Below are 26,606 nucleotides of genomic sequence, written 5' to 3' on the forward strand. Positions count from 1 at the left end.
CTGACCATTCACATCTGTGCATCTGTTCATCCCCTTGAAAAATGGCATGAAGCCATGGCAGGGGAGGTTTAGACTGGGTATTGGGAAAAGGACCAGAGGGTGGTTGGCACTGACCAGGCTCCCCAGGGCAGTGGGCACAGCACCAAGGCTGCCAGAGCTCCAGGAGGGTTTGGACAAGGCTCTGAGGGACAGGGTGGGATTGTTGGGGTGTCTTTGCAGGGCCAGGAGTTGGACTGGGTGATCCATGTGGGTCCCTTCCAGCTCAGGGTGTTCTAAAAATAGGTTTGAGAAACTCTGTCTGAATTGGCCACCCCAAATCAGTGTGTGACTCTTGATTTTAAATTTATTTTTTTGTTCATGTGGGAAGGCATCACAGTGAGCTCCTTAGCCTTGAGCTCTGTGCCCTGTCCTCACCTCCAGCAAGGCTTTGGTATTGTAGTTCTGGGAACCCAAGCAAATGGGATGGTTTGGTGACTTGAGCATTACAATAAATGCCATGTCTGTCACCCCAGGTATAAACCCGTGTTCAGAAGTCTCCAGACACACATGGGGCTCAAAGCATTGGCTCACTGTTCCTCCCACACCTGCAGTGGTTAAATTTGTTAGGAAGTGGTGTCATCTCCATTTCCACATTTCCCTGTGTTGGATCCAGTCTTTTCCCCCAAGCCCTTGCCAGGTGTTTAAAGCATCTGGATTAAACCCCCACGACGGAGCTCATGCCCTTGCCCCAGGGGCTTTGACTTGCAGCCCAGTTATCTGACAAAACATTTCTGAGTGACTTCTCTGAATTTATTGCTCCTGTTGGTTGATTCCAACGTGTCTGACTCCCTTTTTTTAGTCTGGCCAGTGTCCTGGTGTCACAGATTCACCCACGTGGCATCTGCCCTCTTTTGAACTTGGCAAGGGCCATGAAGGGCTCCTCAGTGATTGCAGGGTCACTGTTCTGGATAAATATCTCCAAACACGTTTGTTACAGGGAATATTAGAGGGAGAAAAACCTGATATGATTGTTATGTACATTGAGGTGTTTTGGGGTTATCTGGTTGTTTTTAAATAACAGAGAGCGGGATTTTTTCAGGGGAACTTGAAGTGCTCAAACTTCACTGAAATTCAAATTCAACTCATCCCAGATGGGTTGTCCCAAGACATTCCTTGCTGGCCCGAGGTGACTCAGTAAATCAGCAGCAAAGCATGACTTTACATCCATGTTCCCTGTATCATGTTGCTCTACATTTGTGAAGGAACACTCCAGAAATTTTTGGCAGTTAATTGTCCAAGCCTTGATTTTCCCAAAAGTAGATACATTAATATTGCCAACTATTCCCACCTCTTATTATAAATTTCTTTATAAATCCTAATTATTGTTGCAGTACCTTTGAGCAAATCCCCATGTATCTACCTTGTTCTTTTTTACCTGGTGATGTTTAGATGCTTTTTTCAGGATATGCTCTGCTTTTGATCAGGAAGAATTAGATGATTTTCCTTGGTCTTTCCACAGAATTTGTTCAGCAGCCTCCAAAACTCCTTAAGGCTGTGGCATTGGTTAGAATAAAATTAAGTAATTACAATACCTGGTAAAGGGTGCCTGTTGTTGGTAGCCTGGGGGATTTGCCTCCAGGATTCCTTAAGAGCAGCAGGAATGGAACTCTGAGCTAGAGGTGTTGAGTGCTCTTCAGCCACGTTGGAAAAGTCAGTGTGCTGAAAAGAGATGAATTTTTCAAGCTCGAAGGTGAGACCCTGTGACAGTTCTGCTGGACTTTTGCAGAGTTTGGGGTTTTTTTTGTGCTTTTTGTTTACAGATTACCTTGATCCTGCTGTGAGCACGTTGAAGAGGGGAGCAAGGCTGCTCTGTCAGGAGAGTGGCGTTGGCAGGCTCAGAACCCCTTTGGGATATCTGGGGTGTTGGAGTCCAAGGCCTGACTTTGAGGTGTGAAGCATCCAGGGTTTGGTGTTGGACACTGGCTCCAGCAATGGCTCTGGGATTCTCCAGGGGCAGGGAATCATGAGGCTTTGTCCTTCACGTGCAGGAGGGAGGTTTTTCTTGCCCCTGTTGCCTTCTGTTTGTGCAGCTCCCTCGGGTTTTTCTAATCCAGTGATCCAAACAGGAACAGGTCTCCCTTGGAGACCCTTCCCAGGTGGGGATTGCAACCTGGCCTCAGCCTGGGAAAATGCTGGGAATGACCTCTGTGCTGAGTCAGCCCCGGGGAGGGAATGTTTGAGGAGCCATAATTTTATTTGCTGTTCTCCTGCGTGTCCATTTTATGCCATATCTGACGGATTTGTGAGAAGTGCTGAGCTCTCATAATTCCTGACGGAGGATCCTGAGGGTGGAGGCACCTGATTCCCTTTGCAAATGAGCCTGTGGATAACTCAGCTCTGACACTGCTGCCCTCCCTCCTCTTTCTTGCCCACACAGAGAGGTCGTGTGTCGTCACCACAGGATTTACTGCCTTCAGAGGGAGGATGGGATGGGAGCAGGTCTGGGAGAAGAGTTATGGCAGCACAGAAAGGCTGCCTTCCCAACTCCCTACTGCGTGCCTCAGTGGGGAAAAGTTGGGCTTAAAACTGGCAAAACAGATCTACAAGAGGTTATCAGTTCCTATTTTATTAGGCTTGTGTTGACTCTTCAGCCTGTGTTGGAAGCAGGTGTGTTTGAGCTGTGCTGCTGTGTCCTTTGGAGGGATGTGGTGGGAGCAGGGCAGGATTTCCCTCTTAAACTGCTCCTCCACTGGAACCACTGTGTGTAGCTCAGGGTAAGCAAATCACTCTGGCTTTGCTGGTTTTTTTTCTACCTGTCCCCAAGGAAACAATATAAATGCCATGCCTCGAGTGTGTATCCATTGAGGGCAAACAGGATCTTTAAACAGTGATGAACCGTGGTTTTCCCTCAGTGCAGCAAACCAATGGTTCATTAGTGAAATACATTAATAATTCTCCTATGAACCCTGTTGGTAAGTGAATCTGCTTTAATTCCTTTGTATCAGCAAGAGCTGCAGGTATGGATGTCTTCCTTACATAAAATAAAGAAAAGGAAGAAAGCAATGCTTGCAAATTGGCCTTTGTTTCCAAGGAAACAAATTTGACATGCTCGAGCTGTGCGAGATGCAAACACCGCTCGACTCAGCAGACATGCCTCGGGATTTTATGGTCTGGATATTATTTTTAAACTACCTCCAATTTAAAGGCGAGGGAGAGGATGGGAATAGAAAATTGTTGGCGGGGTTTATCAATCTGTGCTTAATGAAAGCACCGGGCGGTGTCTGGGATTGCCCAGCGTGGCGTGGAGGGAATTGCTCCTGATGAAGGTCCCCGGGAAGAGGCAGCCTGGGGCCAAACGGCCCCTTCGGTGACAACCTTCAGCAGCCAGAGAGGTCTGAGGGGAGCCCTGTGCTGAATTAATATGGTTTATCCTGGGTCACTTTACCAAATGTTTTGTGCTCTAAAAATATTTGAGTAAAACGCAGCTCGCCAGCGCTTGGCTGCCTGGAGCTCCGGAGGCAGCTGCGAACACGCTCCCAAATAATTTGCTAAAAAGCTGTGGCTTGGTGTTGAGGACTGGGCTGGATTTATCAGGGAAGGGATGAGAGAACAGCGTCATGGGTTGTTTGCGTGGTGCATCTGGCACAGATGTGCTGGGGCCTGAGGAAAATCTTGACTTTGACTTGGCTCGTGGCGCCGCACAGGAAGGCTCGTGGCGTTGCTGTGGCTCCCTTGGGAGTTTGGGCCAGGAAAGAAGCTGGGTTGGGGTTCATCTGCCACCCTGATTTTTTAAGTTTTTTTTTCTTTATCGAAATGTTGTGTTGATAAAGTAACTTGTTTTATTTTTTAGTTATTTTTCAAACTGCAGCACTGGGGAAGACACTGCATGTGGGGTGCAGAGGGGGGCATGGGAAGCGAACGTCACCCAGCAGAGCACACACAATTCATGGATTTCAACATCCAGAGCTGCTTTTGGCCTGGGCCCAACATGAGGAACAGGATACACACTATATACATTCCAACTTTGTTGGGATTAAATAACCAATTTTTGCCCTGGCAAAGCTGAACTTCTGCACCAACTATCTTTGTTTTCTGGAGCAGTTCAGAGAGCTGGGAGGGATCTGTAGGGAACATGCAAAGGATATTTTGGGAAACAGAAGTTTTTAAGTCAAGCTCCATGTGCAGATCACTCACAGTGTACAGGGCTGTTGTGTGTCTTTGCATCTTTTGTTTTGAAAACTGGAAAGGATTTTAAAAAAGAAAACCCTCTCTTAATTCTTCCATGAAACAGTCCTACTGCACTGAGGAGACAAGGTAATGATGGTGGAATTTCAGAAGTGACAAGTGGAAAACAAACTTCTCTTAAAATTCAGGTCCTTAGGAAAACATAGCATGAAGTGTGTTGCATTGCAGTCTCTCCCCCTCTTTTGTTCTACTGTTTAACTTTCTTGCAAATAGAGTTAAAATAACCTTCAAGGAGATAGGGGTAGACTGGGGTAGGTTTAGCTTTAAGATGGCTGGGAAGCAGTATTTGCATTGCCAGCTAAAAGCATCAGTTGAAGCCCGTTGGGGGAAAAAAACCCTTAACATTAATGACATTTTATGAAAATATTGCAATTTGTGGAAGGCCCAGAGTGACAAATCACCTGGTTTGGGTGTCACTGGGAAATGCTCCTTTTGCACTAGGCTTGCCTGAGACAGGATTTTCTTTGCTTTTGTTCTAAAACGAGATGCTTGCAGCCTAAAAACGCCTGCGATCCCCGCAGCGAGAGCTTCACCTCCTTGACAGAGGATGGGAAGAGGAAGGTTGGCCGGATTGGGATGAATCCTGCACCATTTCTTTTTTTTTTTTTTTTTTTTTTTTTTTTTTGCTAATGACACTTCCTTATGCTTACATTTCATTAAAGCTCTGAAATGGCTGAAGATCAGCCTGCACTGAGCATGCTCCGGGGTGGAGGCTGCACCCATGGAGTGAGATGGATTTGTGGCTGGAGCAGGGATAGGCCTGGAGTCAGGACCTGGAGGGACCCGCAGCTCCCCACAGCCGGGATGGAGGTAGGGCAAATCCAGTCGGTTCCTTGCCGTGCCCCCAGGCCGGGGGAGCGAGGAGACCGGATGGAGCAACAACTGTTGGAATTGATTCAAAAGCAGCGCAGTTAAACCACTGACACGAGATGGCTTCAAACGCTTCCTGCGGATCCGTGGGGAGGGGTTTGGAATACTGACCTTTGCTGGCTGGCAGGGCCCGTGTGGAGAAGGGACCTGTGCAATGTCAGGCTGGTGACATGAGGTGACAGCAGGCAGGGGCTGCAGTCAGGGCTGTGCCTCCATGGTGGAGCCATGTGATCCCGTCTCCGTCGTGTCTCGGGCGCTAATTGTTATTGATGGGGAGCCTCGCAGGGCTCGGACCTGCCCCGCAGTTCAAACCAGGATCCGGCTGGGATGGTGGGAGGGCGAAAGGATGTCAAACTCCAACTCCCTTTTCCAGCCTTATTTTGCATTCCAGTGGTGGCAAACAAACCTTGCCACATCAGGTCCTCCACACTGGCAAGGGAGAGGAGGGAATATGTTTGTTTGTTCCTTTGGCTGCGAGGTTTTCTGTGCTTCTTGCAGGGGGTTTGACGTGTTGGCGAGTGGGCTTGGGGGCAGGCAGGGGACTCTGTGAGTCGTGCTCGGTTGGGCTCTTGGATTTCATCCGTAGTTGCCAGGTTTTTACAAGGAATGTGTGAGCACCAGCAGGTATGTGCTGCATGAGCCGATTGACTCCAGTTGTTGTACAAGCTCGCTGCGTGGGGAAGTGCCAATAAAACATTTACATTGGCTCTGGGTGTTTGTGTTAGCGAGGTGTAGGGAAGCTCTGGCTTGGTGTGGAGCAGGGGGGACGTCGACCACGAGCCTCAGACCTGTCTCCTCACACATGGGAGGCGTGTTATGGGGGCCCCACCCGTGTTTCGGCCTGGCTGGAGGTGAAGGTAAGGCGAGGGGTTTGCTCTGCTCAGGGCACTGGGAATACTTGGGTGTTACAGCGTTGTAGTGTTTGACTTACTGAACAGAAATCTCTGTGATCGTGGTCTGCCTTTTAAGGTAGATCAACTCTTCCTTCAGGGCAGCTCTGGCCACTTTTCACAGTGTAATTCAGAGGGCGACTGGCAAAGATTTGATTTTGTTGCTGTGTCCCAGGTGATGGTCATTCTGCATGAAGAGTCACTTCATTACCTAAAGTAACTTGCCTATTTATTGCCTGGTTCCATCTTTCTTGTGCACCCAATGCTTCCTTGGTACTTTCTGAGCCTGTTTGCTACATCAGCCCTGTGCTGAGCTGGTCACCAGTTTGCTTACTGAGCTTGCTTTTATGGTGCCTGCATAAAACCCTGCTGGCGCCCAGCTTGCTGGGCAGACAGAACTTCTCCTGCTCTTTAATGGTCGCTGGGTTGTTTATGGCTGGATGAAGGCACAAAGGAAAGCATTTATGTAAAACAAACAGCATTGTGACTGTACACCAAGAGGGGAAAGGGTTGGATTTTCTTTGGCTGAGGTGGGGGCTGTGTTTATGGCTTTTCAGAGTTTGTCCCGGTGGCTTTTTCTCCTGGCGTGACTCTGGCGGTTGAGGTGATCTCAGCCCCAAGTTTTCAAGCATGGTCTGGCTCCCTTGATGAGGAAATGGGACTTAAACAGTTTCAGATGCTGGAAACCCACTGGTGTGCTAATTTCCTATTGTGCTGTGTGAAGGTGTAAGGGAGCCTTAAAGACCCACTGCCACCTTATGGCAGTTGCTGAGAAGCAGCTTCTGTGGAGCCAATTCCGTACACACATCATGCTCCATTTCTCCGCTCCTCTTAACCATGAGACTTGCATGGAGGCAGGAGCTTTGTTTTTTAAAGAGTTCACCAGCTCCTTCTGTTCCTTGCAGAAATTTGATAAAGTCAGCAGGATTTCTTGTGGAGCCCTCAACGGCGATATTCCGTAGGAGCTCCTGATCCGGGGGGAGATACAAAGGCATCGGGAAGCGCCGATTCCGGCGAAGAACTTGCTTATTTTCACGTCAGTGCCCTAATCCTTAAAAAAAAAAAATAGGTGTGAGGTCAAAGAACGGGGACAGGTTGAGCACGTGAGGCTCCTTGGCAGGCGCCACAGCCGCGCTCCAGCTCCGGTTGCAGCAGGAGGGAGCTGGAATGCGCGCAGCCATTTTCCCAGCCGGCGCTGCTGGCAGGGCACTGAGCAGGGTTGGCTCTGCACTGACACGGGGCTGAGCCCCCAGATTGAGCAATAACACACCTGCCTGTGGAGCAGTGAGTGTGGTGGGAGCGATGATCCCACCTGGGCTGCTGGATTTAGGACTCTTCTCCAGCGAGGCTGTGTTTGTGCAGTAGGAGCTCTTGATATGCGATAGCTGAATCAAGGGGAAAAATGGTGGTTTTAGGTTTCCAAAATAGAAGGAGCTGTGGTTACTATAAGTTAAAGCTGAAGGAATTTATAATTGGGAACTGTTAGGAATGCAGTATGTTCTAAATTACAGCTGTCTGGCCAATATGCTGCTAAATAAAGTTCTAGGATTGCCCTGTAAATGAAATACTCAATGCATATTCTTATCAAAACATAGCAACATCTCCCAGAGAGCTCACATCTCCATTGCTGTCCAATAGGATCATTTTTTCCTTTCCTTTTCTTTTTTCCTTTTTTTTCCCTTCCTTTTTCTTTTTTTTCCTTCTTGGTGTGTGTGATGTACTCAATGCAGCATCCCAGGGAACATTTCACATTTCCTATTAAGTGAAAACAGTTTTCAACTGTGCTGGGGAAAAGGGGGGAGAAAGAGCTTGAAAACTTTGGGGGGAAAAAACCCAGCTTTTGAAAGGTAGGGAAAGCTGTGATTCCAGAATTGTGCATTAATGACTGCCTGCTCTTTCAAGGCTGTTATCTGAGCCTGGAGGTGGACACTGGGGCTCTCTTGGAGGGTGCTGAAGACACCCAGTGTGTCCTGGGACATTCTGGTTAAGAAATGGCTGAGGAGGGAAGGGAGCATTTGAACAGCTTGTGGTGGAGCTGGCAAGTGGTTTATAACAGTACAGAAACAAATGAAGATTGCAACAGAAATGCTCATCTTGTATCCAGAGTCCCTTCAGCTTGTTGTGTTTTTGGGATTGCTTCCGAGGAGACTTGAAGGGGAGCATCAGACTTGATCAACTGGAGGGTCTGGAAGAAGAGCAGCCTGATGGAAATAAGGAAAACCCTCTATATTTTGCAGAACTAAATATTGTTCTTCCTATAGAAACAAAAATCTTTCCCTTGCCTCCCACTTGTGCTTCCTCTGCAAGGGAGCTGTGAAAATGCCGGACATAATGGTGTCATTAAGCAAAAACCCTGAGGAACCCGGTGTCCTTTGTGAAGGGAGATTGTTGTTCTGCTGCTTTTCTTCCTGAAAATGTGGGGTTTCTGAAAGGGATGTTTGAGCCTTCAATCAGAGAGCATGGAGGCCTGAGAGCCACGGAGTGAAAATACCTTGTGATCTGTGGTCGCTGGTAGGAATGTTTGGAAAGGGGGTGTCGGGCTGGCTCCTAAAGGTGTGGTGGGAAAACTGCTGGAGAGCACTTGGGTTAAATAAAGGGCACAGCTTCGTGGGGCATGAGCTTGTTCTCATCCTAAATCCTTAGCAAAACCAGCCTGGAGATGGGTCTGTGACCACCCGGGCCCTGCGAAGGAGGGTAGATGGGGGCCCTGGAGTCCCAGGCAGGAGGCACTGCTTTGACAGCTCAGCCTGTGCTCTGGAAGCTTCTTTCTCCTTTGGGATGACATAAGTTTAAGGTCTTACTGATCAACACCCAGCCATCCCCCATGGCTGGGCACTGAGCAGAGCTGCTGCTGCGACGCCGTTCGATCCCTTTGCTCCTGTTGGTCGTTGAAGCATCTGCAATACCCACTTTGCCTTGTACTTTTTGTTTCTAAACAGTGTTTAGTGCTTTTGGGGATGGCCATGAGATGTTGAAAGCATCTTTTGTAGCATCTGCTCTCAGTGTGTCTTTAACCTCAGCAGTGAAAACATGTTTGGTGTGGAGATGCAGTGGGGACTGTCACCCCTCTGCCTGCGCAGGGAGGGTACGGCCGTTCTCCATCCTTATTTTATCTCTGGAAGGGAATGTTGGCTGTGGTGGATCGTTGACACTGCCTTTGTTAATATCTTTGTTTCTATTTCTGGGGTTTTAATGAAAGCTTGGTAATTTCATGCTGCAAGGAAGGGCAGCATGTCGACTGTTTTAAAGCCATCTTTGGTTTGAACTCCAGTAATCTTTTGATGCGGTGGATAATACAACTCCTGTCTGCGTAGTCGGGGGTTGTTGCTTTTGTTTGGGGTTTTTTGAATTTATCTTAAATGAGTTGCCTCTCCACCTCTCAGCGACTGAGAGAAAGGCCAGGAGAATCTCATTTTGTGTATATTAAAACTTAAGATTCACATCAAACAAAAACCCAGTGGGTGAGAGAGCAATCCTTGCGTTGTACTGTCACCTCAGATACTCCTTCCCTATGAAACTCAGTCATCTCGATTTAGCCTTGTGTGTTTTAACTGTTTAGTAGTGAGACTTCTCCAGAGCGTGGAGAGAAAAACAACATCCCTGTAGCTGAGGCAGATCCGTAGTGGCTCTTTGCTGCCTTAATTATTGCAGCTTTGCAAATGTGCCTGGCTGAGGTGGTGAAATAGCTGCTTGGGCTGGAGAAAACCTGACTTGTGGATGTTTCCAGCCTGGCAGGACTTGGTACTCTGTGCTCTGCAGGGAGGAGGGGATGGCAGAGCAGGCCGTGGCTGAGGGCCTGGACTTGCCTGCCTGCCTTGGGTGCTGGGGCAGGGAAAACATCCTCCTTGGGCTCCTCAAAACCTCCCTGTGGATTTGGATGGCCTTTTCCCTCTCTACAATGCAGGCTGCTCCCTGCCCTCCCCAACTCACTGTGACACATCACACTCTGCCCGTCTTCATTTGGATTTCTACTCTTGCAGAGAACTCTGACTCTTAAAGAGGACGATCCTCTGTGCTCTTCTCTTGGGGAAAACTTTTCCCTTTGGCCAAGAGCACACGGGTGGTGCCACAGGCCATTTCTGAGTTTCCTCTTCCTCCTGGCCTCTTCTCCGGGGTTGTGGCTGCCCTCCCCCTCCTCGGGGGGAGGTTCTCCAGCTCCAGCAGCCTCCTGCTCCTGCCTCCGATAAATGCCAGCCTTGCTTGAATCCCTTCCAGCCGATCTCTGCTCGCAGATGTTCCTGTGAGCTCCTCTGGCAGTTTTGCTGGGAGCTTGAGCAGATATGAAGATTGCCAAGAGTTTATGCTTAATTGTTAAGTGGAACAGAGACAAACTACTTTTATTTTGAAGCTAAAATTTCTTCTTTTATCTTGCTGACTGGACCAGCTGTATCGTAGGGTTTGACATAGGCTGAGCTCAGAGCTCCTGCACCTCATAGTGCACTATCCCTTCTTTAGGGTGAGGATGAGGATGAATCCATGAGGGTGTCCCCTCGTTCACAGCACTTTTCAACAGCTCTGCTTATGATGCCCTTTTAAGGTCAGTTGTACCAGGTCAGGTTGTCTCATTAATACCCAAAGTGAAAATTAGCTCCCCTTTGGCTCAGCAGTTCTGATCTTGAATGCACTTGCAGTTGGACACTGCTCACTGCATCAGTTTAACCCATGTGCCTTCATCCCAGTGCTCTGAGGTCGAGGGCTTTGTTAAGCACAACAAAATCAGCACGGGAGCATCCCCAAGCCACGGAGGATCCCTCTCCATCCCTCCTGCCTCTCCTCTTCCCACGCACAAGTGCTACTCTTGAAGGCCACGAGACAGGCACACCTCGCCCTATGGTTTAAAGAGCTTTCTCTTTTTTTCAGGCAAGTGATCAGTTTTGAGGCCTGGCACCCTGTCAGAAAGTTTACAGATGATCTGCGTTGCCGGTGCATCCCCGGGATGCCCGGGATAATCGCGCTCCAATGGACGCCCTGGAGCCGGCAGGTTCTGTGTGAAATGGCTGCAGCTTGGAGGGAGCAGTGAAATGGGCTCTTCTGGGCATGCTCACTCTGTAGAGGGAGCTTTATCACATGAGCAGAAACTGAATCACTGCTCATGAGGATCTGGAATATGCAACTCTTGGAGTCTTCACCAGAAGAAGACAACAGCTGCCCGCAGGTACCGCAGGGTCCGACAGCCTCCTGCGCCCGGCGCGGCCCCGCCGGCCCTGGCAGACAGGCTGGTCTCCTGCTGGGGAAGGAGAGGCCTTGGAGAGGAGGAACAGAGTTTGGGGGATCATGGCTGGGCTTGGTTATTTATTTATTTGCTTCAATACTCCTCTCTCTCGCTGCCCCGTGCGCGGGAGGGCAGGCGGGCGTGCGGGGACCGGCCGGGCTCCTTCCCGCTGGGATGGATATTCCAGGTGCTGTGCCATGGGCTCGTGGGCCCTTCAGCATCCGACATCTCTCCGGGAAACCTCGGGCTTTGTTTTCCTCGTGTCCGGGGGTGGTCTTTGGTTTGTGTTCGAGGGTGGGGAGGCTTGTTCGGGGTTGGGGTTTTTTGTGTGTTTTTAGGGTTTTGTGCTTTTAGAAGTTTTTTAAGGGTGAAGTTTCTGGAAAATTCTCCCAGGAGCCCTCCCTGCTCTTGTAGCTCTTGTAAGCAAAAGGAACAAAGCCTGGGGTGTCTGAGCTGACTGAAGACTGAACTTCCAGAGGGGAGGAGAGGGCCTGTGGCCACATGGCACCTCCTCACTAGGTCTCCTTTGACAGCTTCTACTTAGGGCTCATTTTCTCAGCTGGAGGCAAGAGGCAACAATATTTCACCAGGAAGAAACAAGCCTTTTGATTTTGGGGTGACTTCCTCCCCTCTTTTCTTTTCTTTTTTTTTTTTTTCATTGTAGCAATGAAATCCAAGGGACCAGCTGGTTAAAATGAAACATCCATGGTTGATTTCATGGCAGGAGGCCCAAGTCTGCAACATATTTTAAAAGTTGCCTAAAATTCAGGGCCCTCGCCCTGCCATGGGATTTTATTTTTTTTTTTTTTGCTGTGGTTTGTGTTATGTGCAGACAGCTCAGTTGGCTGCCACAGACCTCAGTGGGATTTGGGATGGACACCGAAGGTCCCAGAGCCGTGGGGAGTCTGGGCACCCCTACAAAACACTGTCCTGAGCTTGCTGTGCTCCAGGGAGACCCCTGAAGCTGCCCTGCAGACACAATATTGAATTTTCAATCAAGGAGCGAGATGTGAAGATGGCATTTAAAAGATTAGGGAGCTTACAGGACAATCTGTGACACCTAATCTAAATATCTGTCGTGTCTCCACTGGACTATAAATGCACTCATTGTTCATCGTCTAGAAGATGTGAGCGAAAGGAAAGGGCCTCAGAAGCCACGAGGAGAGAAATGAGATTTCTTTTTAACAGTGAAGAGCAGAGGCCTTGACCTGCTGCCTGAGAGAGAAAATGGGCTTTGGGCTCGATGAAGGCTGAGGAGACAACCAAAAACACGCTGAGGTGTGCAAGGTGTGCTCCTGTGAGATGGTGACACGGTGACACCGGTGTGACAGCGGCTGACAGCACCCAGCGCTCCGTCCCTGCCGGCTGGGGCCCTTTGAAAGCGTCTGCAGAGCTGCAGAAAAGCCTGACCTACTTTGGAGGGAAGAGAGCAGCCGAGGTCTGGGCTTGGCGCTGCTTCTGGGCGAGGGTTAAGAGCCCGACGTGGGGCCTTCAGGTCTCGGGTTCGGGCTGTTCCGCGGGTTTAACGCACTTTTCAGTGCTTTCCATGAGCTCTTCCCCTCGTCCAAGAGTGTGTTGGGGCAGAGCTGGGCTCTGTGGCTCACATGGGGCATATTGCTGCTGCTCAGCCCCTGTGAAACCAGCCCTGGGCAGGGCAGCAGGGGCAGCTCCATGACCTGGGGGCTTGGGTGGCAGTGGTCATCCCAAGGCTCCTTTTGCCAGGCTCCCTGACCTCTCCCATGCGGTGCCATCTCCTAAGGAAAGAGCGTTCATCTCCTGCGCTGTCAGGGAGTTGCTTTATTCAGGTAAACAAGGAGTTTTAAGGAGCTTCGCTCTCCTGGCCAGCTGGTCTGGGGGAGGGCTGGCTTTGATTCCTGCTGCTCCTCTTTTGTTTTCCTTTTCACTGCTTTTCCCTGAAGTTTTTCCTTCTCACCTTCCCGCTCCTGGGGCCGGGAGCGGTCGAGGAATGGCCACAGCGGGAGAGTGACCGTGTGTTTGGGTCACTCGGAAGGCTCGGGGCACTGATGGCGTGTGCTCCCTGCTTGGGAGCCTTGGAGGACCATATGTTCCTGCAGTGACATGGAATGTCAGAGGCTTGGAAATGAATCCTGAATTTGTAATCCTTAACCAGCATTTTCAGCCCGTTATTTTTATACTCCTCTGAATTTAGAGTTTTGACACCAACTTCTCTTTGCAGACCCTCACGTTGCCTTGTTTCTGGAGGGATCCGTCCCTCCCTGTGCCTGTGGGAGCTCCTTGGTCTCTTGGGTTGGGGGATGCCTGTCTGGCTTTGCTGTAGGGTGATCTTGGTGCTAGAGGGAAGCAGAGGAGGAGGATGGGCAGTGGGCAGCACTACCTGCCAGGATTTACAGTAGTCAGGAAAGCAGCAGGAGCGAAGCTCTCAAACTGTACAAGCTAATTGGAAAACGTCCTGAAAGCAAATTAAAAATAGAGGGGGAAAAAATGTAGAGCAAGCTTTTTACAAATATTCTGGACTCCAACTCAACAGCTTGCTTCCCCCAAACCAGGTAATTTATTTATCCTTTTCCTTCAGTCCCCATCAGGAGGGGGAAGGACACGGAGAAGGGTCGAGGCAGTGGGGGTTAAGAAGATCTGACGTGCAAGTGTCCTCCCTGCAACGCTGCCATACTGTGCTGGAGCTGCACAGTGCCTCTTGCAAAGGAAGCTTTTCACAACTTGTCCTTGTTCCAAGGATGAGGAAACCTCCAGCTCTTCTGGCATTTTCTCTCTGTCATAAGTCAGAGCTGCTTTCACCTGTAAAGTATGATCAACACAGACGGGGAGAGGGCTGGAGCAGAGCGGGGCTCCGAGCAACCTTGCAAGGCTTTTCATGGAGTTCTTGGTGTTAAATGAGGAACATTTCCCCTCCTCCTCTCCTCATTTTCCTGTGTGCCTGCAAAAATACTCTGGTTTGCATTTAAAGGAGAAAACTCTATGTGCTGGGACTAAGCCAACTTGTTTATTTAAGGGAAATACCATATTTCCAACCCTTTTTCTCACAGAGGAAGGCTCAGCAGAGGATGGCAGACTAGGCTGGGTATTATATTTTTAGGTGACATCGAAGCACAGTTGTGATTCGAAGAAGCTAAAAAATCATGGCTGGCTTTTTTGCATCGAGCTCTGCGAGACCTCTCCTCCCCACAGCCCCCCGGCCCCCCACGGGGGGCTCCAAAGCAGGTGGATTTTGACCTAAATCAAGGGGGGAGAAGGAAAAAAAGAAACAAAAACCAACCAGAAAACAACAAAACCACCACCACAACCCCTCCAGGCTGCTGCTCTCCATGCTTTCGCAGCCTGCCTTCCCCCAAGGGGGTGTTTGTGGCGGGGGCTGGGGGCGGTGGGGAGGGACAGGGGCCCTGTGTCCCTGTCAAAAGATGGCAGGTCCGTGTGTCCGTAAACAATGCGGTTATGAAATGGCAGCGCGGCCGCGCTGAGCATGCTCGGGAGCTGCCTGTAGGGGGAGGCGAGCCAGAAAGATGATCTAATTCCGTGCAATTCTTGGGATTGAAGGAAAAGACCAGGCTCCACTCTTAATGACAGAGCAGAAAAACCAGGCCCCACGCCGGGGACGAAGCCCGTAGGCCATGGAGGAGAGGGTGTGAGGATCTCCCACCTCCAGGACTTCGGGTGCTGGGCAGCGCTGTGTCGCTTTCTCGCCCTCCAGGAGAGTAAGGCCTTGGTGAGGTTTTGCTGTAGTTATTAGAGGGACAGGCCCGAGGGTGCAAGTTTTATGATGATGATTATTTTTATTATTATTTTGTCTCTTTTTTCCCCCCCTTCTCCCTGCCCGCTTTCCCGGCTCGCAGGCGCCGGGGCCGCTCCATGGCCGGAGGTGACCCAGGTTGGAGGTGGTGTGGGCAGCAGAGCCAGGTCCTCGTGGTCCCATGGGAAGCCCATGGGGGGCCTTCCCTCCTCTGCTGCCCCATGTGCCCTTCCTTGGGGCGCCATCGGGATGGGCAGGGGGAGAAGGAGCTGCGCCGCTGGCTGTGGTGGTTTGGGGGTGGGAGGAAGAGGAGCGTGGAGGCTGAAGAGATACCTGAGCCCCTTCCATGGGGGTGAGCTGCCTTCCATCTCCCCATCGCTGGAATCTGCTTGCTCCAGGCTCCTCTTGGTGCTATGGTTTTGTCCTGGCTCGGCCTTCCTGGGGACTGGCTGTTTCTGAAGTGGCTGGTTTGCTTTTGCTGGAGGTAGTGATGAATCTTGGTCTCCATTTTAGGGTTTTCTTCCCTCCCCTCCCCTCCCGGGTGCCAGGAGAAGGCAGGAGCAGCTGGACTCCTTGCTCCCCTCAGCCCGTGGAAGGAGGGGATGCCTTTGTCTGCTCTGGATTTACACTTGCCTGCACATACAAGTTGCACTGGCTTTAACTCTACTGGGATGCAGCTGGATGGGAACGGCGCTTCCCGGCCTGGAAGCAGTGAGGAAGTGTAAATTGATCTCCCCTTTCCAGGAGGGCACGGGCTCTGCAGACCCCCCTTGCCTGAAGCCTGCATGCCCTCGTGGAATGCCTTGTCTCAAGAGAAATCACTTTAAGTCCTGTTGTGTTTCATGCACGTGTCTCCGTGTTCCCAGCTGTTGCATGCAGGGACTTGTGCCTCTTTCTTTGAGTCCCCCCTTTTTGGGAGTTGACGTGTGTGTGGCTGGAATGGGAGAGAGGACATGGGGGTTGAGAAGGAAATGTTTCTTTTCTATGGGAAAGAGTCCGGGTGAAAGGAATTCAGGAGACAAAAGAGCTGCAAAGAATTTGATTTGGGGACAAACTTCAGGCTGAGGGCAGTGCTTGTTGTGAGCTGCAGATAAAATTCCATGTTCACATGATTGCATGGGGCTTATAAGGAAGTGTGGCCTTAACCTGGAAAAAAAAAAAGGAGCTTTGAGGCTGGTGACTGCTTTGTAGGCCGGGTATGCTGGTGGTTGTGCTTCTTTCCTTCTCCAGATCAAATGCTGCTGTTGGTTCTAATGACAGGCCCGTGGTCAGCGTCCCCACGAGCCCTCATCCCAGGCCTGGCCCATGCACAGCAGGACCTGAGCAGCGCCCAGACCTGAAATGAGCAGCCTTCCCCTGCCTACAAAGGAAACACTCTCTTTCTACAAGCCTTCTCTTCATCATTATTTCCTGTATAATTAACTACAAAATGTTTGTCTTCTCTTTAAGGCAAAGGTTATATTGTGAGCAGGCTGGTTCGGGTTGCATTATTTTTATTTTTTTGTTTTCCAGGAGAAGGAGGGAAAAAATGAGTGAATAAGAATCTGCTGCTGGGGTTGCATCATTTGTTGAGAGCTTTGCTTCTGCTGTGCTGCAGTCTGGGCTGGTGGGAGCTTTCCCTGGGGCCGTGTCCTGGCTGTGTGTGGGGAGCAGGGCCCGGTGGTGTCACCTTGGAGGGGTTGGTGTCACCTCCCTGCTGGAGGATGGACAGGATCAGTGCTGTCCATCCCACCGGGTCTGGGGGCAGAGCTGTTGGTGCACCCCACTGCCCTGGATGGGAAGGGGCAGTTTGAGGGGTGTCCTGCTCCCAGCCCTCTTCCAGCTCGACCTGCTGTAGCTGCTCAGCTCCGCTCACGGTAACGCTCTGCAAAGCCTCGGGTTCCCAGACCGTTGACTTTTAAGACATAAAAAAAAAAAAAAAGACCCTGGTGAAGGTAGACATCTTGGCACCTCAGCCTGAGCTCCTGCCCGGGCTGCTGGGAGAGGACACAGCTCGGGCTCATGATGTAACTCTGGTCCCCTGGGCTGGGTAAGCTGCAATATGTTGGAGTTTTGCTGTGCATGTGTTGTCTTTGCCTATAAAACCTGTTTGGACTTTTGTGAAGGGCACCCGGATGGCTGATGAAAATGCCAAGGAGGAGGCTGAGAAAGCTCTTTCTGTGTTTCCCAGCTTTGTTCTTTTTCTCTTCTTTCTTTTCCTTTTTTTTTCTTTTTTTTTTTTTTTTTTGGTGGGATCTTTTTTTTTGTTTTAAAGGCACCACTGTAGCTTCTAGTCATCATCTGTTTGGAAATGCTGCAGAGCCTTCCCTTGGCCGGTCTGACCTGTCTTCCATCCCCTCCCAAGACCTCATGGAGGAGAGGAAGCCTGTTTTCTTGTAAACAGAGGCAGAGAGCAAAAAACTAAACCAGCAGTAGCTCCTCTGCTTGGCTCCTCATGGCTTTTAAAGCCCTTTCAAAGACCCAATCAGTCTTTCTTCAGATGCACTAATTTTTGCTGCCCCTTGAAACCTAAAATTAAAAGGGTTGAGGGGAAAGGGGGGGGCAATTATGCTTCATGGCTGGTGGTGTGTACCCTTTGTGGAGGTTCTCCAGCCACGGATGGTTAATAATCACTCTGGGGTCGGCGAGGGAATGGAGGCAGCCGGCTGCGGGAAAGGGGGAAAGGAGGAAAAAAATAAATGGAGCGAGTGAGACTTTTATTGTGAAGCAGCGTGTGCTTGGCAGTTGGCTTTGTTGGGACTGCTGCAAGAGCAGACATTTCTCGGCGGGGAGGGTGGGTATAGGATTTCCCTGCCAATCGGGAGCGGACGGATGGGGCATGGGGAGGGTGAGCAGAAAGGGAAGTTTGCTCTGGATTTAAGGGAGGGGAGGGCAAAAAGACCAACATACACACACACACACATACCCACCCACCCACCCCCAAAAAAATGGAGGTATTGACACTTTTCCGTGGAGTTGGTGCTAAGTTGGCTGGGTGGAGCCGTGGGGCTGGTGGGAATGAATGGGTGGGTGCCCCGTGGGTGCCCCTCGGGGTTGGGTGCTGATGGAGGGGAGAGCTCTGGCCTGGGGGGAAGAGGCTTCGAGGGCTTTGCAGGGGTTTCCTGTAGCTTCCCTTTGATCAAAATGCTTCAAAATTCACAGTTGACTCTTTATTTATTTATTTATTTTTAATTATTACTTTATTTTCTGCCTCGACGCTGAGTTTTTGTTTGGGAAGTTGCGACGCTGCCGTTGGTGGCGAGGGATGTGTCTGTGAGACAGGAGAGCCCGTGAGGTGCCACCTCAGTCAGCCTTGCCTTGGCACCCAGCTTTTGTACTCTCACAGCAAAAAAATGGTGGTTTCTCTCTTGGGGATGGAAGTTCTGCTTTGAGAGCTGGGCAGAAGCCCGGGCAGCCCTGAATTCCTGGTGACTGCAGTGAGGAGGGAGGGTGGTCGAGGTCTGATTGACTCCAGGGTTTCCTGCAGTGGCTTTTCTTCAGGCGTCGTCGTGGGCGAGCAGCAGCAACGCCTCTGTGGAAGGGAGAGTGTGGGTGATTTGTGGGCTGGGGATAGTGCTTAGAAAATAAAGAAAAACTTAGAATCAGATGGCTAAGAATGACCCACTGGAAGTCCTGGGGCTTCTCGTATGAGTCAGTGTAACAGCAGGAATATCAAGACCTTTCCTTATTGCAACAAAGGTTGGGAAAACAAACTGCTTCCTGTTAGACAGACTGAGGCTCTTTATTCGCTGTTGATGCCTGTGGTGAGGGCCTGGGTGCCCCTGCCCAGGGTGCCCTTGGGCACTCTGAGCTCTCTTTGCACTAGTCTTGCTGCAGGGTGATCCATGAGCAAAATGAAGTTATTCCCAGTTTACAAGAGGTCTGGCTAGAGGAGAGGTAGGGTTTACAAGCTCATGTTTGCAGCAAGGATATGTATTATTGGCTTAGCAAACAAATAAATAAAGAAGCTGCTCTATGTTCAGGCTTTGGGCTGTGTTTTATGATCATTTCTCGATGGCAGCTGTTGGGCAGTGTGTGCTGGAGGTAGGTTCTGCTGCAGGCTGTCGGTGGGCTCAGCTGAGGTTCCAGATGCTCACAGCTTGTTTTTTGGGCTGTGGCTGAAAATCTGAAGGTGCTGTGCTGGGAGCACGTGTTCCCTGGTGCTGAGAGCATTGAGATGTGGCTGGGTTTGCTGTTTGCTTGTGCTCAGGGCAGGCTGGGGACAGGCAGCCCCTCACAACCTCTGTCCTCCGTGTTATGGGAGCAATCCTGGAAGTGCCCTCAGCTCCGGGCCTGGCAGGTGATGGAGGCTTTCCCAGGAATTCGTGCCCAGCCTCGTGCTCCCTCCTTTCCCTTACTGTGTGTTGCTTTGCAGATGGAGGCATTTGGGAGCATCCTGCAGGAATCTGGGGCTGGATGAGCCTCTTGTGGGGCTGGGGGGCTGCTGACATTGCTGCTGAGTTCACTTGGAAACAAACCTGTCAGGGTGGCTGGTGACAGCAAAGCAGCACCAAAGCCCATCTCCTCTGTCCTCTCTGGACAGAATCCCACATGGTGACAGGCGAGCTGCTGCTGGGAATGGTTTGGGAGCTGGTACACCAGCTTTGGAAGCTGGTACACCGGGTTTGGGAGCTGCTACATCTCGTGCACCTTATCTCTCTCGCTGGCTTTGTGGGAGATGGGCAGGTTGTTTTCCTTCCTTTATCACCCAGTGTGCTTTAAACCTTGTGATTTGCATGGCTGAGGCACCATCTGCTCTCTGTGCTGGCCCTACAACAGTTGGCTTGACCTGGGTTTATTCTTGTGCTGCGGTGCCGGCAGCGTGTGCTGAACCCTTCACCCGACCTCGTCACGTGGCAGCTCTGCAGGGCAGGCACCATCTTTGCCTCCAGACCAGCTTGTCTCCTTAAACACAGGGCTGTGGCAAAAAGACCCCTTCTATTTTATTTTTTTTTTTTTTGTAAATACCTTTTTTCCTACTGTTTTGTTCTGGTGGCTTTTTTTTTCAGTCTCGCCACTTCAGCATAAAAACCGAAGGTATTAAGGCTGCAAACCTGATCTAACAACGTGACTCCAGGCGTGTGAAAGGCAGAGGAGATGAGCAGGTGTTCCCTTTTTTACGTAAAAATTAAAAAAAAGGGGGAGGAAAAAAGAAAAATTACTTTCTATAGAATTAAAAATAGAGCTGATTAACTTTAATAAACATGGGTGTTGTGAATGAGGAGTTAGCTGGAGGTGGCTGATGGTTTGCATTTTGTGTGTACATTTGAATGAACTACAAAAAAAACCAACCAAAAGCTCACGGGCTGGAAATGTTGATAAATGAAGTGTAAAGACAAGGCTGATAGATCTGCCTCCCCCACCCAAAGCCTAAGAAGTTTTGGGGGAGTAAAAGTCACCTCCTGGAGATGCCTTTCATGTGCACTGACTCAGCTGGATTCCCGGGCACGTTGCACTCAGAGGATCTGTCTGGCTCATCCAAGCCCAGAGCTGGGAGGTCTGAGCCCCGGGCACAGCTCAGAGTGTCTCTGCTCCTCGGGCTGTCAGCCGGGGCCAGCCCTGCCGTGTTTTATCTCTGACCTGTGCCTTGGTGGCAGCTTCCTGGCGGCCTTATTTTGCAGAGGGAGGTTTGCCCGTGATGTAAACAGGATGTGTCCATGATTGTCTCTTCTTTTCAATGCAACGGTGTGTGTGGATGACCATGGAGCTAATCCCTGATGTTTCTGTTTTGTCTCCCCTTCCTTAGCGAGCATTGCTGAGTAAGGGAGAGCCAAGGAAAGACGCCTGCATGAAGACTGAGCTGCTGAAAGACATCACCAACAACAAAGAGGAAGGTGAGCACCTGCCTCGGGTGAGGGCCAGACCTTGCTCTGAGGTCGGCACGTGATGGGAACCGGGGGCTTGGAAATGTGCTCTGTCCCCCAGCACCTCAGGTGTGCTCCCACAAACAGTGGCTCCCTTCTCCTGGGGTTGTTCTCAGCGGGGCTCTTCCCCAGAAGAGGCAGATTTGCTTTGCAGTCCATCCCCCACCACTCCCCTCCAGAATGGGATCTCGTTTTCACTTCTGCTCTGGTGTGGCTGTGAAGGAGTCACTTTGAACTTCCTCTGCGTGGCTGGTTTGAGCTGAACTCTGATCCCTCCCCGCCATGGCCTTTTCCTCCCTCTAGGAAAGTTCACTTTCTGTTTTCCTGGGGGTTTCTCTCTTGGTGCAGATGTTCTGCAGGATGGCTGGTGGGGTTGGACACCCCATACCTCAGGGTGTTGGGAGACACTTCCAGGCTCCTGTGTGGGCTCTGCTGCTTTCGCTGTGCAGGATGCAGCACATGTTCACTTGGCAAAGCGTTTCCTGCGGGAAAGTTACATAAAAGTAACATAAAAGTTACAAAGTCTGTGAGTTACATGCACGCAAATCTAAGGGCTTAATAAATGTGTCAGTAGGATTAGGGAAAAAAACCCACCACTCTTTATCTTTCCCCCAACTCCCTCCTGTCTTTATTATTCCTTGACTAGTTACTTCTCCTAGCTCTGCAGGGATTTGGTGTGTTTTTGTTCTCCTTTCCATAACAGAGCATTAGGAAAGCACTGAACTGGCCCCATCAAAATCCCTACTCTTATCTAGAAACAAAATTTTGGACTTAATTCAGTTGTGTGTGAGTACAGCGTTGCTTTTTCTTTCTCCTCTGTCCAGCATAATGTTTTGTCAAGCTGTTCTAGTTAGAGAGTAAAGCTCAGAACAGGCAAAATACTGAATGCTGTGTCAGGTGCTTGGATATTAACTGGGAGCACATGAGTCCTGCTGCCAGAGCTGGTGGTGTGGGGACCTCAGGTCTGGGCAGAGCAGGGCTGAAATCTGAGGTGTCAGTGGGAGGTCGTGTTGCTCTGAGGGAGCCTCTCAATTTGATCCCTTGCCTTGCTTGGCTCAGGACTATAAATCTTGTTTGTTCAGCTCTTGGTTGATCTTAAGGTAAGTGTCAAGGTGGAGGTGAAAAATCCAGAAGGAGGGTGGGAAGAGACATTTCTGTGCCTTGGATGTCTTGACTGGTTGTGACTTAGAGCAAATGCTGCGTGTCAGGAAGGAGCTGAGAAGTCTCCCTGTGCAGGAACAGTCTCCAGGCTTCACAAGGTGCTCAGATTCCAACCACTCCAGCTCATTGTCTGGTTCTGTAAGAAGAAGAGTCCTAAAATGTGATCTGCATAGTGTCCATCCTTCTGGAATGTTCAGCTGTATCCTTCCCTTCCCGAGCACACAGACAATGGTGTGTGGTTGCTGTGCTGTGCCCATTGTCCCTCACTGCCCTTCCTTCCCCAGCTGGGATCGTCGGAGGATCATCATCAACACAACATTAATTAACATCCTCAAAGCCTCTTAATAACAGTGTTTAGTGTTGGCAAAGAGTTTGCATTTTTGACTGTGGTGTGAACATGAAATCATTCCAACAGACTTGTGAGAAGCTATGGAATTGTTTCTTTGAGCCCAATTTCCTGGCTCAAGGACAGGCAGCAATGTATGGAACTGGGGTGTGTGGGCTGGAAAAGCACCCTGAAGTCTCAACTTTCTCTCTTTAAATCCGTTTTAACAAACTTAAAAGTAATTTTCCTTCAGCAAGGAGAGTGTGACCAGTGCTGTTTAATACCTTCATCAATGCCATGGCCTGGTTTAGGCTGAGTTGCTGCAGCAAACTGATGGTGTGTTTGATGGGAGCCAAGACCTTCAGCACACGGCTGAACCTGCTGTGGATTGTGTTCCCTTTGGGAAAATCCCCTTGGCAGGTAACTTGTCAATATTGAACCTGGGATCTAAAACTTCCAGAGGCTTGAACTTGCAGATCCAAAGGCTGACTAAAGGTGCTGTTTGGGCTAAAGGCTTAGTGTGAATCGCTGTGTTTTTCTCTCTTTTCACTCTCCCTGGGCTCAGAAGGGTGCTGATGCTGAGGGCAGGGCCAGCTCCCCATTGGAGCTGTGGTAGCAGCTCCACTGCTGCCTCCCTGAATGGCCTTTTACCAGCTACACCTCTGCCTATGAACTTGTGCTTCCCCTGTGTCCAAGATGAGCCAGGAAATTCAGGTGGCTTGAAGCCTTGATTAAGATTTAGGGCTCTGTCCCCCAGGCCAGGCCCATCAGCACCCCTGCAGCAGTGCCTGGGACCACTGCCTGGCTCCAGCACTGAGGAACATCATCATGTTGGAGATCTCCATGAGGATCCTGTTGCAGGGCTGAGCTGCCCCAGTTTGTAATCCCAGAATCATAGACTGGTTTGGGTTATGAGAGACCTTAAAGCTCATCCCGTCCCATCCCCTGCCATGGCAGGGACACCTCCCACTAGCCCAGGTTGCTCCAAGCCCCGTCCAACCTGGCCTTGGACACTTCCAGGGATGGGGCAGCCACAGCTTCTCTGGGCAACCTGTGCCAGGGCCTCCCCATCCTCACAGGGAAGGATTTCTTCCCAATATCCCATCTAACCCTGGCCTCTGGCAGTGTGGAGCCATTCCCTCTTGTCCTGTCACTCCAGGCCCTTGTCCGAAGTCTCCCTCCATCTTTCTTGTGGGTTCCCTTCAGGCACTGGAAGACCTCAATTAGGTCACCCCAAAACCTTCTTTTCTCCAGGCTGAGCAAACCCAATTCCCTCAGCCTTTCCTGACAGGAGAAGTGCTCCACCCCTCTGATCAGCTTGGGTTGGAAAGGATCTTAAAGACCATCCAGTTCTTCCACCCCCTGCCATGGGCAGGGACACCTTCCGCTATCCTAGGTTGCTCCAAGCCCTGTCCAACGTGGCCCTGATTAATCTGCTGGTTTGAGGCAGTGCTCCCCTTTCTTGGTGGTCCTCAGCCTACCAGCCTGTCATCTGGGACAGCTCAGGAGCTGAGGAGGAGTTGAGGAGTTGTTGGTGCTTGGGATGGGGCTGGGTGGGTGCTCTCAGGGAGCAGCCTGGGGTGGGGGCCCTTGGGTGGGCAGTGATGGTGTTTAATTCCCTGTTCCTCGAGCAGGAGGTGTTGAAGAAATGCTCAATGGTTCCCAGCTGGGCCTTTGTCCTGATAAAGAGAAATAATTGAACTCTAAATGTAAATCTGCCTGTAGGAACAACTCTTTGGGTGTTCCAGCACTTTCATTTCCAGTTCTGGGGGTGAGTCCCAGCCTGTGCAAAGCCCAGTGGAAGTCACTCCCTGGGCTCAGAGTCCCTTTGTGTGTAAAATTGCTCAACACAGATAGAAAAAAGCTGTGCATGAGGCTGTTTTGTTGTCCATGGGAAACGTTCCAGTCCAGTTTTACATGTGGGTGTGAGTTTAGGTCCATCTTTCCCTTTGACAAGGGAAGGAAGGGGGCAGGGAGATGGAAGATGAGTGGAAAAAAGCTTTTATTAGGCCATATTGTCTTTAGCCTGACTCAGAGAGAAACTATTAAAAAGTGGTTTCTTTGCAAGAGTTTCAAGTGATTTCAGTTCTCCTCATGTACATCACTCTGAACTCTGTGCTGTGTCTCCCTTGACCTTTCAAAGCAAATCCCTCCTTTCCTGATTCCCCAACCCCAGGGATGAAAAGTTCCACTAAAGCAGTGGCCCAAAAGCAGGAATGGGAGTTGGGAATGAAGTTCACAATTAGCCCCAGCATTTCTGAACCTTCACTTGAGGCAGCTGCTCTGCAACAGTGCTGGGCGAGACCTGCACAGTCACTGCTCTCAGATAAACTCCAGACTGCTTTGAGAGAGTGGCAGGGGTTTAAATTCCTGGAGGAGCCTTTTTTTTTTTCCCTTTTTTTTTGGTTTTTCTCCCTCTTACTGCAGGTAGGAAGCTGCCTGTGAGTGCTGCTTCCACTAAGCAGCTGCAGCCTCTGCATTTCCAGTGCTGGGATGGCAGCTTTAAAGGAGGACAGGAGTGATCTCCTCCCCTCCATGTACTTGGCACTGGGATCCCCTGCTGGGACTGACAGCAGGAGAGCAGGCAGAGCAAAGGGATGCTTCAGGTATTCCAGATGTTCATCCAGCTGTGCTCCCAGGCACTCCCTGAGTTTGGGACCCTGGCTCCAGGAGGGATGTGCCTGTGGCAGAGAGAGAAAATGCAATTGGAGCCTGACAGTCTGAGAGCAGGAGCATCCCTTGGTCACAGCTGTGACACCACAGCCCTGATCCCCTGGCAAAGGGAGGGATGAATTTCATGGAGTTTGTGAACCTGGTCTAAGTCATTAAATTGTTGAGCCAGTTTAACTGTTGAACTGTTAATGTTAAAAGTGTGTCCTTGGGACCAGGAGGGGCAGTCCTGGGGGACATTGGGAAGTGTGGGGCCAGCAGGTTGAGGGAGGTGATCCTGCCCCTCTACTTGGCCCTAGTGAAGCCACATGTGGAGTGTTGTGTCCAGTTCTGGTCTCCACAGTTCAAGAAAGACAAGGAGCTGTTGGAGAGGGCCCAGCAGAGGCCACAAAGATGATGAAGGGTCTGGAGCATCTCTCTGAGGAGGATAAACTGAGGGAGCTGGGCCTGGTTAGTGTGGAGAAGAGAAGACTGAGAGGAGATCTCATGAATACATATAAATATGCACTGGAAAATAATAAATAGGCCCTGGCACAGGTTGCCCAGAGAAGCTGTGGCTGCCCCATCTCTGGGAGTGTCCAAGGCCAGGTTGGACAGGGCTTGGAGCAACCTGGAATAGTGGAAGGTGTCCCTGCCCATGGCAGGGGATGGAATGAGATGATCTTTAAGACCCCTCCCAACCCAAACCAGTCTGTGAGTCTATCAAGTATCTCCAAGAGGTGCCCAGAGGATGGTGCCAGACCCTTCAGCAGTGCCCAGTGACAGGATGAGGAGCAGTGGCCAGAAACTAAAACACAAGAAGTTTTACCTCAACATAAGGAAGAACTTCTTTCCATGGAGGTGGCAGAGCTCTGGAACAGCTGCCCAGGGAAGGTGTGGAGTCTCCCTCTCTGGAGAATCCCAAACCTACCTGGATGTGTTCCTGTGTCACCAGGTCACCCTGCCTGGGCAGGGGGTTGGACTGGGTGATCTCCAGAGGTCCCTTCCAACCCCAGCCAGTCTGTGATTCTGTGAGTCCCCATCAGCCAGGTGCCAAATCCCATTAACCCAGCCTGTGTAATCCCAATATTGAGTGCTCACAGAAGCAGCTGATTCTTCCTTTTTCTTTTTTTTTACTTTTCTCTTCCTCTTTTGACTCTTGGTGTGACCCCACTGCAGGGTGACAGTGCTCCAGGGCCCTGGGAGGAGTGACACCTGTGGTTTGGAAATACAGGGCAGGCTCTTGGATGGACATCACCCATCTTCAGGGATTTAAAAGGGTTGGGGGAAGAAGAAACCGTGAGTACCTCATCCCAGGGAGGAACTTTGCCTGAAAATGTATTCCTCTGCATTTCTTGGCTTCAAAATGCTTCACTTTTTGGCTTCAGTCATAGAATCCCAGAATCCCAGACTGGTTTGGGTTGAAAGGGATATTAAAGCTCATCCAGTTCCACCCCTTGCCATGGGCAGGGACACCTTCCACTATTCCAGGTTGCTCCAAGCCCTGTCCAACCTGCAGGGATGGGGCAGCCACAGCTTCTCTGGGAAATCTGTGCCAGGGCCTCCCCACCCTCACAGAGACCTCACTGGGTCAGGTTGCTCAGGGCCCCTCCAGCCTCCAGTGATGGAGGGGGTGCTTTCCTTTCCAGAGGATACAGGGCCTCCAGCCACCACTTCTCCCTTGTCTGTGTGGTTTCAGCCCCCACCT

The 26,606-nt window shown here is 50.5% G+C and overlaps 1 protein-coding gene across 14 annotated transcripts in view; it reads left to right on the forward strand.

Moving 5' to 3' along the window:
• The window catches only part of EHMT1 (euchromatic histone lysine methyltransferase 1), a 127,109-nt gene that overhangs the window by 35,752 nt on the left and 64,751 nt on the right, over positions 1-26,606 (forward strand). For 8 of the 14 annotated variants that reach the window (XM_027687555.1, XM_027687561.1, XM_027687560.1 and 5 more), the window contains exon 2: positions 20,646-20,733. In XM_027687555.1, coding sequence (XP_027543356.1) covers positions 20,646-20,733 — 88 coding nt within the window. Of the gene's footprint in view, positions 1-4,935; positions 5,035-5,864; positions 5,952-11,013; positions 11,140-14,698; positions 14,897-16,924; positions 16,950-17,727; positions 17,748-20,645; positions 20,734-26,606 lie in introns of those variants that run through there. The other 6 variants (XM_027687557.1, XM_027687562.1, XM_027687553.1 and 3 more) reach the window with 6 other exon arrangements.

Source organism: Neopelma chrysocephalum, unplaced genomic scaffold (genome assembly GCF_003984885.1).
Source record: "Neopelma chrysocephalum unplaced genomic scaffold, ASM398488v2 Primary Assembly neopelma1_74, whole genome shotgun sequence".
Lineage (NCBI taxonomy): Eukaryota > Metazoa > Chordata > Aves > Passeriformes > Pipridae > Neopelma > Neopelma chrysocephalum.